General features: G+C 51.3%; 1 protein-coding gene across 1 annotated transcript; it reads right to left on the reverse strand.

Annotated features, from left to right (window-relative positions):
* Window positions 1-12,374: 12,374 nt before the first annotated feature.
* Window positions 12,375-12,731, reverse strand: CHC_T00004563001 (hypothetical protein). The gene has a single exon (XM_005715897.1). It carries the CDS (start codon window positions 12,729-12,731, stop codon window positions 12,375-12,377), a length of 357 nt encoding a protein of 118 aa, XP_005715954.1.

Consider the following 12,731-nt stretch of genomic DNA (forward strand, 5'->3'; position numbering starts at 1 on the left):
TCTGCGAGAAGTTGGGGAGTGGTCGATCGTTGGGCGATGGGTTTGGTCTTTACCGACGGTCTGTTTGGGTAGGAGATGGTGCGATCCGCTCGAGCAGGTGTTGGACGTGGTCTGTGTAGCATAAACCCCCGGTCGCGTTGGGGGTTTAGCTGTGGTTCTTCGAAGACCTGTGTACGCGAGAGAGGACAAAAGCACACACACCAGAAAAGAACGCGGGCGGTGGTAGCGTGGTAGAGCGGTGGGAAGCCGACGCAAACACAGTACGCGGTAGAGCGGTTCGACGCGCTCGACGCCCCGGGGCGGCGCTAGTTAGCGTTCTAGCACCGACGGGCGGAGGCGGATCCAGCTCGCGCGCGTACGTTCGCGACCGCTACCCGCGTTAGTTTCTAGGTAACGCGCTCGCGTTAAGAGAACGCGTTTAGAATAAGCGGACGGGTTTAGACCTGCGGTGGAGGATCTGGTACCAAGCTTGTGCTTGTCCTTCTCCTCCTTCCGCCGCCGGTCGCCCTGTCATTTAATATACAAGTAAATAATCTATCATAACATATACTACAGTATCTAGGTAGCGCCTTACACGGTAAGCTCGCGTGCCTTACTCCGGATCGTCACGCTGTACACGTGCACAGCGAGCAGCAAGCGCGTACTTACAGGCGCGGGTGTGCCCGCTGTAATGCATTTTGCGGGAGTACAGTAGTCACCCCGCGCGTTCAAAAAACCTCCTCGCGATTATGCTACAGTCTGTCACTGGCTGCGCTTGTGATTGTGACGTAGAGTTGTGCACGTGGATTCCAAGATGCGAGGTGTATGGGTGAGCGGTGAATCTTGACCAGGAGGGCTTGTGTGGGTGTAAACAGGACGAGACCATGCGTCGTGAAGTCTTTTACAGAGAGGAGGTTGTTCTTGATGCTTGGGTTTGCGACGGCTGGGACAGTGATGAGGTGATTACTCTTCGTCCAGACCTGTATAGTGCCGTGGTGTGTGCATGGTGAGCATTCGTTAGTGGCTGTAACGGTGTGAAGGGGGTTGTGAAGCGGTGTCATCTGGGGATGGGGGGTGACGACGTGGGTGGGTTGTGCGGCAGAGTCGACGATGAACGTACTGTTGTCGTCTACTTCAAGCGTGTCGGCGGAGTTATGATCTGCATGGAGTTGATTTTGAATGTGGACGACATGTTCAGCGTAGTCAGGGGCCTGTGCGAGTCGTGCGGTGGTTCTTCTGTACTTGCGTTTCTTATTGTTGGGGGTCGCGGCATTGGTCGTCAGTATGGCGTGGTCTGGAGATGCCTAAATCTATGTGATGTTGGCAGGGGCGGGAGCCGGGTGGCAGGGGCGCGATGGGGGCCAGGGCCGGGTCTGGCGCTTGAGTAGTTGCTTCAGGAGGGAAGCTACGTCGTTTGTGCTGTTGCTGTGCGATGCGGAGGGTGACGGAGCTACGAGTGCTTGGGGTATGTAAGTGTGTTCCTTGGGCTCAGAGTAGGCAACGACCCTTTTGAGTTGGTGTTGAAAGGCCGTTATGTCTTTGGGTGGGTTGAAGAGAAGCTGTAGGCCTATATGGGTTGTTTCGGGGTTGGAATTGAGTCCTGCTATCATGAACTCGACTGAAGTCTTCGGTTTCAGGATATTTGGGTAGCCGGCTGGGAGCATCTTTGAGCGGATGTGCTGGTGCTTTGCTACGTTCTCATCAATCGTCATGCCGGGGAGGAAGTGAGTTGAATCAGCTTCCGTCTTCAAGTATTGGTGGTCGTCCTTGTTTGAGGTATCGAGATTTTCAGTGATGTTGGTGACCAGCTCGAAGGGGGTTGGTTCGGGTGATGGTGTGATAAAGAGGTTTGCAATATCTGTGGGGATTGATGCCAATATCTTGCGGATGAGGTACTTTTTTTGTGTTGTGTGATTCGGTCTCGGCGGGGTCGACTGGAATCGGGGGATTTCCGGTGAGGTGGTCGGAGACCTTGCCGTCTTGTGCGGCGGCCTTGAATGCCATGAGCCATGGAGCGTAGTTGCTCGGGTCGGGGGTAGGCATGCAAATTTTTTCGTGGAGGGACATGGCAGATGTGTTACGGTGAGTTGTTGTTTGTTTGTCTGACGTACGTTGATCGTCTTGTTCGGTAAGGCCTGCTAGTCGGAGAAGTTCAGCTGTGAGTCCGGCTTCGTCGGCGATGTCGTGCCATCTCTGTAGCCGTTGGGCTCTTGTGCTCGGGGGTGCCGTGATGGGAGTGTGTTGTAAGTGGTTGCGGGATGTGGGTTAGCGTGATATGCCCATAACCTGTGAGAAACTGGTGACCTTTATTCAAAGATATCCTTTTTACTCGTCGTCCCTTCGAACTTCCTCGTGGTCATATACTGTCTACCTTTCTGGGGACCGGCTGTCATGTGCGGTCTGACATTTCTCACTGCAAACATGATAGAAAACCAACGCCGATCAGGCAGATGTTAATTTCCGAGTGCCTGTAAATGGATATGACGGCGTCAATTACTAATGCCTCCCTCCCAATAGTGCCGTTTTTGGGGTCTCACACGGGGCGGCACTAATGCGTAGGGTCCCCTGTACTGCTCCCGTTGTACTGCACCCCTGCAGTAACTACAGTACCCTTCTCACTGGGGTATTGTGGAACACTTTCCTTGTTCTTAGGAATCGTCAAAAGTCTGTAAATTTTCCCTGATTTTCGTGGCAAAATTTTTGTGCGATAAATGGCTCATGAGCGGCGGGGGAACAACGGAACACCTGGCAAAGCCCATACTTGGTGTTCTTCAACGCATTCTCGAAAGATGAAGTAGACCACGTGAAGCCACATGGGTCTGCTCCGGACCAACATCGTTTTGGCCACTTCCTGCCCGCCTACTTTTTCTACGCAAATATGCCAGAGGTATGTAGTCGCTTGAGCTCCCGTCGATCTCTAAGCTATCCGATACCACTCTTCGAGGATGTAGTTAGACTGATGCTAATGAACCTGGCGGAGCAGAACCCACGTCGACTCTCGTCGCGCGGTGAAGGGGGATCGGTAGAGGGTAGAGAACCGGGAAGAAACAGTAAACAAAGAGATTGAGAGGAATGGGAGCCTTTGAGGCTTCCGTATCGCTTTAATTAAGCAATACAGAAACTAGGCGTATCAGGGTTTTTCTTCTTCTTCGCTAGAGAAAGATAAGTACTTAAACACTATCTGCATAGATAGCTGCGCCCCTTCATTCCTCCCTCTTCGCCCCAACTTTCTCGCCCTCCACGTCCAGCATGGCTGAGGGACTTTGCCAAGCCACATTTTCATTCCAACACAACCCGTCTGTCGCAATCCCTGCATTCCTCCCTATTTCCAGGTACTTCTAGGCAGAATTGCGCCCGGTTGAGTGTCATGCCCGTTGGGCACCGCCACTTTCTGTCCGCAGTGGAGCGTGCCCCCTCCGGCCCGACTGGCCTTACAGCGGTCCCATCTGCTACTGTAATTGACTCCACGTGTCCACCTGTCTTACTATCATACGCACCGTGCTTTTTCCAACCGTTGTACAGTAGCATCAACGTGCGGCTCCACGAACACAGCCATTTTTTTTCATGTCCGAAAACCGGGCACGCCAAAACACAGGCGAAGTTCATCATTTCACCATCGCAATGCATCTTCACTCCATCATCCGAGTATTGAATCCGACCCCTGGTACACACGCTATGGTAGGCATAGCACTATTAAATTCTACTGCGCACAACCCACTGAGTTGGATGCACCGTCATCTTCCCAGCCATCATGTCAATCAGGGCCTTGCTCTGCACAATCTTTGTCATGGCATCTGCCGGGTTGTCGGATCCCGCGACGTGGGCAACGCCATCAATGTCCCTCCGGCGATACGCTTGCCGTATCGCGGCCATGTCAATCATGAGCCTCCTTTCAGCACTGTAGGAGTTCCTCGTGATCATATCAAACAGTCCTCTGGAGTCGGTGAGCATATACAGCGGCAAATTGCGGAGAGTAATCTTCTTCATGTCGTATTTCAGCACAAACCCAGCGTCAAACCCTGCCGTGAATGCCATAATTTCACCGCCAAGAGAGGAATGCGTAACTCGGCGACACTTGCGACTCGCGTACTCGACGATGTTCGCCCTTCCTGCATTGTCCGTTACCGCGATTACAAACCCAATTTGGGATGACAGATCTTCATTGTTCCCAAGCGCGGCGTCCGTGAACACCATGATCGAGGCTGAGTCAAGGTCCACACTTGGCATTACGATGCCCAATTTGGGGCATTTTTGCACATGAGCCACGACCTTATTCACACCCTTCACTGCAGTGTGGTCGAAGGTGCTATCCTTCACCTGGGCCAACTTTGCAACGGCACAGAGAACATCAGGCCTAGAATTTGTCAGCCAGGCCAGCTTGGCCCTTGCTGACCTCAATTCCTGGTACGTTGCCCCTTTGTCCATCTTTGCTAACGTCTGCGCGTAATCGCATTGGCTCAGTACAAAGCCCCCCTGTACGTTCCTATCCACATGTATCCCGGCAAAAACTATTCCTTCGCGCGTGCGTGCCTTGCTTCTGAACATCTTGACTGTCTTTCCCGTGTGCTCGAAGAAAGCCTCTGTTCCACACTGGAGAGTATCGTCGACTACAATTAGAGACATCCCACAAAGCTCGCCCTTACTGCGCCGAAAATACAAGCTCAGATCTCCCGTCGTTGGCACCATCCCCAAGTCGCGAACATGATGACGCGAATTTGTGGATCCCCAATAATCGCCGGAATCGGCGAGTCCATAGAGCGGTTTCACAAGCCGCAGCAACTGTCCCTTGGGAAATTTTAACTCTGGAGGCGGGCGGAGGAAAACATTTCTCTGCAGAGGACTATCAGACTGCAGATAAGCCTGGGTGATGTCATGGGACCAGACATCAAAACCGAACATACCAGCGATGCAGACGATCAGCCTTGTTGAACGTTGATGAAGCGTGGTCGAATCATGCACAACGTTGAATTTCTCTTTGTCTGTATGCCCTTGAACAACCAACCGAGCCTTAGGGACTTCCTGTTCCGTTCCTGCATGCTTGAGTGACAAAGCGAAGCGTGAGCCCATTACGTTGGCGCCCTCAGGTAAACTTGATCCATCTACTCTTTCCCAGGTCTGCATGTCTTCCAGTCCCTTTATCTCTTTATCTGGTGCATCATGAAATCGCACCTCCTTTCCCCTCGGATCCCCTATAGGTAAAACCTCGGTGAGATGTGTGTGTTGCTCCGAACCCGAACCATATCCACTGTAGAGCAAGTCGTCTTCTCTGTCATGCCATTCATGCATGTGCTCTTCGTAGTCTGGATCTCGTTCTACATCATCAGGCTCCGACCACGACTGCTCGCTTTCCTCTGTTTCTGATTCGGACTCCGGTGCATTGTCCATGCCCGTGTTGTCACGTTCTCTCTCCTCCTGCTTGCTCGCTTCAATGTCATCTACAGTATAGGGCTTAATACTGGATGCACTAAACTCCCGCGGCTTATGTCGCTCGTCGAGCACAGTAATCAACTTTCCTTCGATCTTGAGGACAGAGTAGGGTCCAGTCCATGAGCTAGAACGTCCCTCGACTCCCTTCCTCTACACTAGCACAGGATCTCCTTCTGTGAGTGTCATATGCGCTGCCTTGGACGCTCGCTTCCTGAGGACTGTTTTCATGCGGAGGCGTGCTGTGATTGCCTCCATCTCATTACGGGCAGTCTGCATAATCAACAACCTTTCCTCTTGGCTTGATAGACTTCCCGTAGCCGCTGAGACTCTGGGTACGACACCGAATAACAACAAGCTTGGTACGAGACCCTCTGGCCCTAACGTATCGTTCATGCCCTTGTTTGCCAAAGCTAGAATCACCTCCTTAGTATGTCCGGGGTAGTTGGCTAGAACCTTGTCGTAGATCCTCCTCAATGGGTCGTGATATCTTTCACCAACGCCCATTGAGTTGCTGCTTTCCACCCCGGCAATCTCCACAGCTACTCCGACTTCCGAGGTCATCTTATTCCACTTTCTACTCGTGAAGACCGATCCTGCATCGGCCTTAAGGATATCAGGGTAGCCGACGTATGTTGACACCCAACATAACAAGAATGTCTGCCATACTTGCTCGATGCTTTCCCCTTCTAAAAACCTGGCCGCGGAGTAGTGCGTATCCTTGTCGATCACATGAAGAACCGGCTTGCTGTGTATCCACATCAGGTCTAGTATTACTGTACGGTTAAATACTATCCCATCAGAGATAGACGCAGTAAATCTTCTGGGCTTTGGGGCACTAAACTGACAGGTATTGCACCTTTTGGATATATCTTCCAGCATCTGTCTCACCTGCGGCGTGGCATCCTCTAATTTGGCACGTTTGATGAGATTGAACATCTTATCAGTAGAGGGATGGAAGAACCCATGGTGCATTTTCCGAAGCTCGGGCATTGTGAAGAGCACTTCCTTCGTCCAGCGGTAGTACATGTGCCCTTCATGTCGCGTCAAAGGAATTGCCCATTGCAACTTGTCATGGACCAGGAGATTCCGTACGTTGTTTATGTACAGGCTGAACTTGTCCAGAGCGTCCAGTCCAATCAAGAGCGGAATATTGGCTGCTACTATGTCCACCTTGATCTCGATGAAAGCATCCCCTGGGGTAGGTATACGCACCACGATAGTCCCAATGCTAGGCTCAACATGAGCTCCAAACCTGAAGACTCTCCTCGTCGCCTTGGGTAGGATCTTACATCCTATGAAGGCCGCATAGGCCTCAGCCTGTCTCCTTCCGCTGACCGAGGTTGATGCACCAGTATCCAGGCATACACCTTCGAATTGGTCGGCGGTCACTGGTGTAGATGCATTTATGGGCAGAATCTCTACCTTGGATGGGATGATATTTTCTGCCATTGAATGACTTGGAGATTTCTGATTGGCTTGTGCCGATCCCGCGCAATAGGTGATGTCCACTCCTTTTCCCTGTTCGGAAGCTGGATGGCTGCCTCCTTCCACATTCAAGTACTGGATACCAAATTGGGCCGCGTATCCATCTTCTGAGTCATTACCCTCATCGCTGCTTGACGATTTGCCTTCTTCGCTATTCTCAGCACTTGCGAAGCTGATGGCCCTTTCCCTGCCCTCGTCTGCAGCCCCTTGGGTATCCTGACCCATCAATGACCGCATCCAATTCTCGCCGTACTGTATGCACAGCTCGTCCATTACCGCGTTGGTCTCTGCTACGGTGCGGGTCTCGTGGATAGCTTTCATGGCTTTGCGACCCTCCCCGTCATATCCCGGCTTGCCAGAACATGTCGGGCACTCGAAGCGGCGGTATCCCTGCTTTCCGCAGCCAAAGCAATTGCCGTTAAACGGCTTTTTCTCGCGAGGTGTGTACGGATGGTGTCGCGGGTTGGGATTCGCTCGCCCGTACACGTCTCCAAAGAGAACACGCCTCCCTAGGCTCTTGTCGCCTACTCTAGCTCGGCTATCTCGTCGCTCTGCACGCATCTCACGCCCTTTATCTTCCTCAATTGCCTGGCACTTTAAGGTACTGTACAACTTGGCAAAATCCAACTCGTGGGCGCGAGCTGTGGTTGCCCTCGTCCACTTAAACGAGCGCACTGCCTGCTTCAGCCAACGCCTTTGGTCTTGGTCAGTCTGGCGCTCAATTGGCACAAGGTTCCCATGTTTCACGATCTCTGCTCGTACAGCTTTGAGACCTTCCGCGAGGGATCCCTTTTCCTGCGCTAGATCGTACAACGACAATGCATTTAAGTGTTCTAGTGTAGCTTCCTGTGCTTCTTCGCCATGAAAAATACTGAGCATAAAGACGTTCACTTCTTCCAGGTTTTTGAAGAACCTTGGATTCGCCTGCACCTTCCGTTTGTAGTAAGTCCGGGCTTGGCCAGCCAGAATATTCTCCACGTTCCTCAATGCCGCGTGTTCCGGCACGCCCCACTGGGTGACACAGTTCATATAAGAGCTGAATATGTCCTCCCAATTTTCCCCATCATTCCCCCCGAATTTGTCACTGCGATCCTTGAACCTCGTCCCAAGCCTGCTAAGGACGGAAACGGCATGTGGGGATACGGTGGTTGACGTCGTGGCGTGCTGGGCGGATTGGTGCTGTTGCCTGTTGGCATTTCGACGATGGAGAGCAGTGTACGTCTCATGGGTACCTGTTGGGGCACCTGGAGGTACGACTCTAAACGGCCCCTCTTGAAATCCGGCGTCTGCGTTCGTGGTGTCAACTGGCGCTGGACAGTCCAATTCCTGAGTGCGTCTCTGTAGATACATTCTGGCTGGTGCGGTAGCCTGTGTTGGCTGCAAGTATGCAGTAGAATATTGCTCTACTCCTCCTCTGCCGTCGTCGCTTGATCGCGAAGAACTTCTTGCATACTCGATACGGCGTGACGACAATGTCGCGATCTCTTGCTCCACAGCCTCACGAGCGAGGTCGGTTGCATCCTGGGTGGACTGCGGGTCGCTATAGTACTCGCTGAGGGCACGCTTTATCTGCAGCCCTCTGCGTTTTTCAATTCCGCCCTGTCTATCGTGGATGAGATCTCGCAAGTCCTTGTACATCTGTGGTGCAAACGAGCCGTGTATAACCTCTCTAGAGAACAGAGTCTCTGGAGGAAGTAGGTCGGTGTATGCCTCTTGGAGCGCGCCCCCAACATATCCCTTCTGCATCACTGAGCACATCCACTGAAACACGTAGGCTTGTTTCGGACTAGTGTCATCAGGCCTCCATTTGACGTTCTGCATCATTTCCTCTACGACGGCCGCAGGAATATGCGTCAAGTTGACAGTCGGAGGAGCGGACACATGGTGTGCTGTATCCTCGATCGTTGGCGTTGGCGGTGTCGCGTCAATCGAGTCTTCTGTAGCGCCATGAGGTGCCTCCGGGTTCGACATGGTGCTCCAGCCTTTTCACAGTCCACGAGTGTGAGCTGACAATTCCGGAATGTAGTTAGACTGATGCTAATGAACCTGGCGGAGCAGAACCCACGTCGCCTCTCGTCGCGCGGTGAAGGGGGATCGGTAGAGGGTAGAGAACCGGGAAGAAACAGTAAACAAAGAGATTGAGAGGAATGGGAGCCTTTGAGGCTTCCGTATCGCTTTAATTAAGCAATACAGAAACTAGGCGTATCAGGGTTTTTCTTCTTCTTCGCTAGAGAAAGATAAGTACTTGAACACTATCTGCATAGATAGCTGTGCCCCTTCATTCCTCCCTCTTCGCCCCAACTTTCTCGCCCTCCACGTCCAGCATGGCTGAGGGACTTTGCCAAGCCACATTTTCATTCCAACACAACCCGTCTGTCGCAATCCCTGCATTCCTCCCTATTTCCAGGTACTTCTAGGCAGAATTGCGCCCGGTTGAGTGTCATGCCCGTTGGGCACCGCCACTTTCTGTCCGCAGTGGAGCGTGCCCCCTCCGGCCCGACTGGCCTTACAGCGGTCCCATCTGCTACTGTAATTGACTCCACGTGTCCACCTGTCTTACTATCATACGCACCGTGCTTTTTCCAACCGTTGTACAGTAGCATCAACGTGCGGCTCCACGAACAGAGGAATATTGGGATGTGTATTTTCTTTTTCATTCTCCATCGTTGATGTGAAGGTAGCCAAGAGTGTTTTTGGGGCTCCCGCAGCTGTTTCCATATCCGTAGCCGGTCCGTAGTCATTCATGGTTTCATTGCACGTGAGTGATCGATTCGTGAGAAGCAGTGCAGAATTGGGCTCAACACTGACCCTTCTCCAGTTTGTTTTGCTGCCCGCTCGCGGTGAAGGGGAATTGGCGTGAGACAGTATATTGTTCAAAACGTAAGAAGTTTTCATCAAAACAGCAATTTCACCCAATGCAAGTGTTGCCGTCATGCCGCTGTTCAGTAGTGTTTTGATTCTGTCGGTCAAAACACATGCAGCTTGTCTACGAGGATACTTTGAAGCCTCCGATACCCCAAAAGTGTCTGCTCGAGGTTCATGTGCATCTATTAAGTGTGTTGGAGATGATCCAGGAGGGGCATTATCGAATCTTTTCATGAATTGAAAATTCATAGGCCATATGGCTGCTTCTTGAAATGATTTTCTCGCCACATCTGAGGTCACGGCTTTGTGTCCCGCAATTGCGAACTTTACTTTCATTGCAGTATTCGTCCAGGAGAAGTGACTTATTGCCAACAGCTGGTCCCTTGTCCTCCTGATCTCCCTTTGGAATTTCTGATTTACTGATTGGTCGCATGGTTGCAGGACATGTGTAGTGTTGGCTGGAAGTTTAACGGCTATGATATTTCGCCTTCTGCATTCAGTGATCCATTCTTGACTTTGACGTGAGCTATGTCCATCACCCAAAAGAAAATTTTTCTTCGAATGGGGTATGGTTTTTCTTGCATGAGTGTCAATGTGTTTGATGACATCGACAATTACTGTTCTATCATTGGGTTTTTTTTGTTACAGAAAGCGTAGTTTTCTCAGGCCACCAATCATCATGGCAAAGCCAATGAAAATTCCCATCATGGTCAGTAAAATCTTCCTCTGGTAATGGCTTCTTCCAGCTTGACATAAAATTTTCCAGATGCGAGTATGAATATAGGGGCAACATTACCATCTGCAGCAATGGCAATACCAGCTGATAGATGCTTTCCGGCGTCTCTAACAGCAAGACGGGCTCCTCCGCTACAGCCCTGCGATGCTTAATAACACCTTATTTTTTGCCGTACTATCCAAGCACTGCCGTTTTGTCAAAGTTCCATATTAGTTTGGGGTCATTTTTGAGTTCTCGGAATTCTGAACACACGGTCTGGAGTACGGTTTCAAGACTTCCGATGTGCGATACATTTTCTGCAGCTAAATGTGCGGCAGAAACATTTACGGAGACCCTGTACGCGAGCTATCTATGACGGGCTCTGAAACTACGAATTGTGTCCGGGGATGGAACACTTCGCCGAAACGGTTGGCGACTGGCACTGCTAATTTGTCCAAAAACTGAGACCAGGTCGTTGTTATCGATTGCGAAGCTTTTCTTTGCGCCGACGAGTGCCCTTTGAACAACAAGCTCTTCTTCTGGACGTGATATAATCTGAGCAGGGCCTGGTCGATAATTTAGGGGGTCAAGCAGTTTTTCAGCGCTACATTGTCCCCTGTAGTGAGGTTTTCTTGATACGAAAAGCTGTTGTGTTGGATACACCACTGAGCGAAGCGGTCTTCCGAATGCTGTATCCTTTTTTGAGGAGATCCAGCGCTCGGTGGCGCCGCTGTCGTTCAATATGGGCGTTTGCTATTCTTCGCTTGTGTGCTAGCGACTGCGCTCGCATAGATGGTGGCATGGTGCCTATGCGCGTCGTCAATGGCGCGTTCAGTCGTGTCCTGGAGTGCGGTTTGTGGATACAGGTTCCATAGGAACCGCAGATCTGCAGGGGCAATGAAAGGTGGAACGCTACGCAGGCTGGTCTCAAAATTAGGGGTGTTTCAAAATTCCCCATGTTCCAAAATGCCCCAGTGAGAAGGGCACAGTATGGCACTCTCTCAAAAATGACCCTGAAACCCTGTAGCCGACTTGGATCCTTCTTTACACAGCAAACTACTGTACTGTCGTACAGTAAACTACTGTACTGTCGTACAGTAAAGCAGCTTCACGGAATAGGGCGGAATAGGGCGCAGTGCAGCGAGAGAAAAGGGTGCTTCGCAAAACCGAAGAAGGTAGAAAGCAAATACCGACGGATATTATTTTTCTCAGATTTCCTGAGAATAGAAAGCAACTCTGTTTTCGACTATTTTTGCATCAGTTGGAGCATCCGCTCGTCCGTCAATCCTTTCGGCTGGAATCACTCAGCACGAGAGCCAACTCAGGTGAAACCCACACGGTTACCCCACCCTCTGCTGTTCTTCGAATCACTTCGCCCTTCACTTTTCATTTTATCTCCGCCAAGATTCGTGAACAACCCAAACCCGCTCTTGAGTGGAACCCCCAGCCTCGTCTTGTCCATCAGTTTCTGGCGCAGAAGCAGTCCACGGCACCAATCCTCTCCTGCGACAAAAACTTCGCAAAGGAACATCGAATTTCAGCTGTAGAGAACATTGTTCCCCTTCTCTTTGACAATTACTTGGACCAGCGTTGTATTCTCACTGTTTTCGTCAAGACGCGCATATCACAGGGCAGAGGGACACCCTGTTGGCAGAAGAGAACCGCCACAACACCCACCTCACGCCCGGGCAGAGGCGCACGTCTAGTCTAGTGGCACTGTTACCGAGCACCTGGGAAGGATTGTGTTTTCACGGTTCTGGCTCCCTTGAAAAGAACCTGACCCTCCGTTCCGCAGTCGTCCATGTTCGCAGCTCAGTCGTCCTTAATCGCACTTCTTTTCTCTGGCGACCGACGTGATTGCCGCAACTCATTTATTAATTGTGGCCCATTATAAGTCAGGGTCTCACTTACTGGTTCGGCACCATTCCCTGGGCCAAAGCGCGAGTGCGAGGTTTATCTTTTCTTTGAATCCCGACCTGATACTCTCCAAAAATGTACGGCGGCTTGCTTGAGTCTCAATCACCCCAGCTTGCTCTTCTTTCCACCACGCTAAAGCCACCTCCATCACATTCGAGTAGAAGGTGCTACTCGAACCAGGAGCTTCTTGATTTGCGAGACACTCTTGACGATGAAAGCTCTCTGTCTGAAGCACAAAGGCTGAAGCTGGGCCCCGTATTTTGCTCAAAAGCTGGGCATCGATGGGCTTTGAGAATGTTTTCTGGAGTACTTGCTTCTGAAAGAGAGAGGCATACCCCTGCAT

This window comes from Chondrus crispus, genomic scaffold, assembly GCF_000350225.1.
Source record: "Chondrus crispus Stackhouse genomic scaffold, scaffold_237, whole genome shotgun sequence".
Taxonomy (NCBI): Eukaryota; Rhodophyta; class Florideophyceae; order Gigartinales; family Gigartinaceae; genus Chondrus; species Chondrus crispus.

What these genes read in the sequence shown, in the direction of transcription:
- CHC_T00004563001 (XM_005715897.1), bottom strand. Translation starts at nt 12,731, where the DNA reads ATGCAGGGGTATGCCTCTCTCTTTCAGAAGCAAGTACTCCAGAAAACA.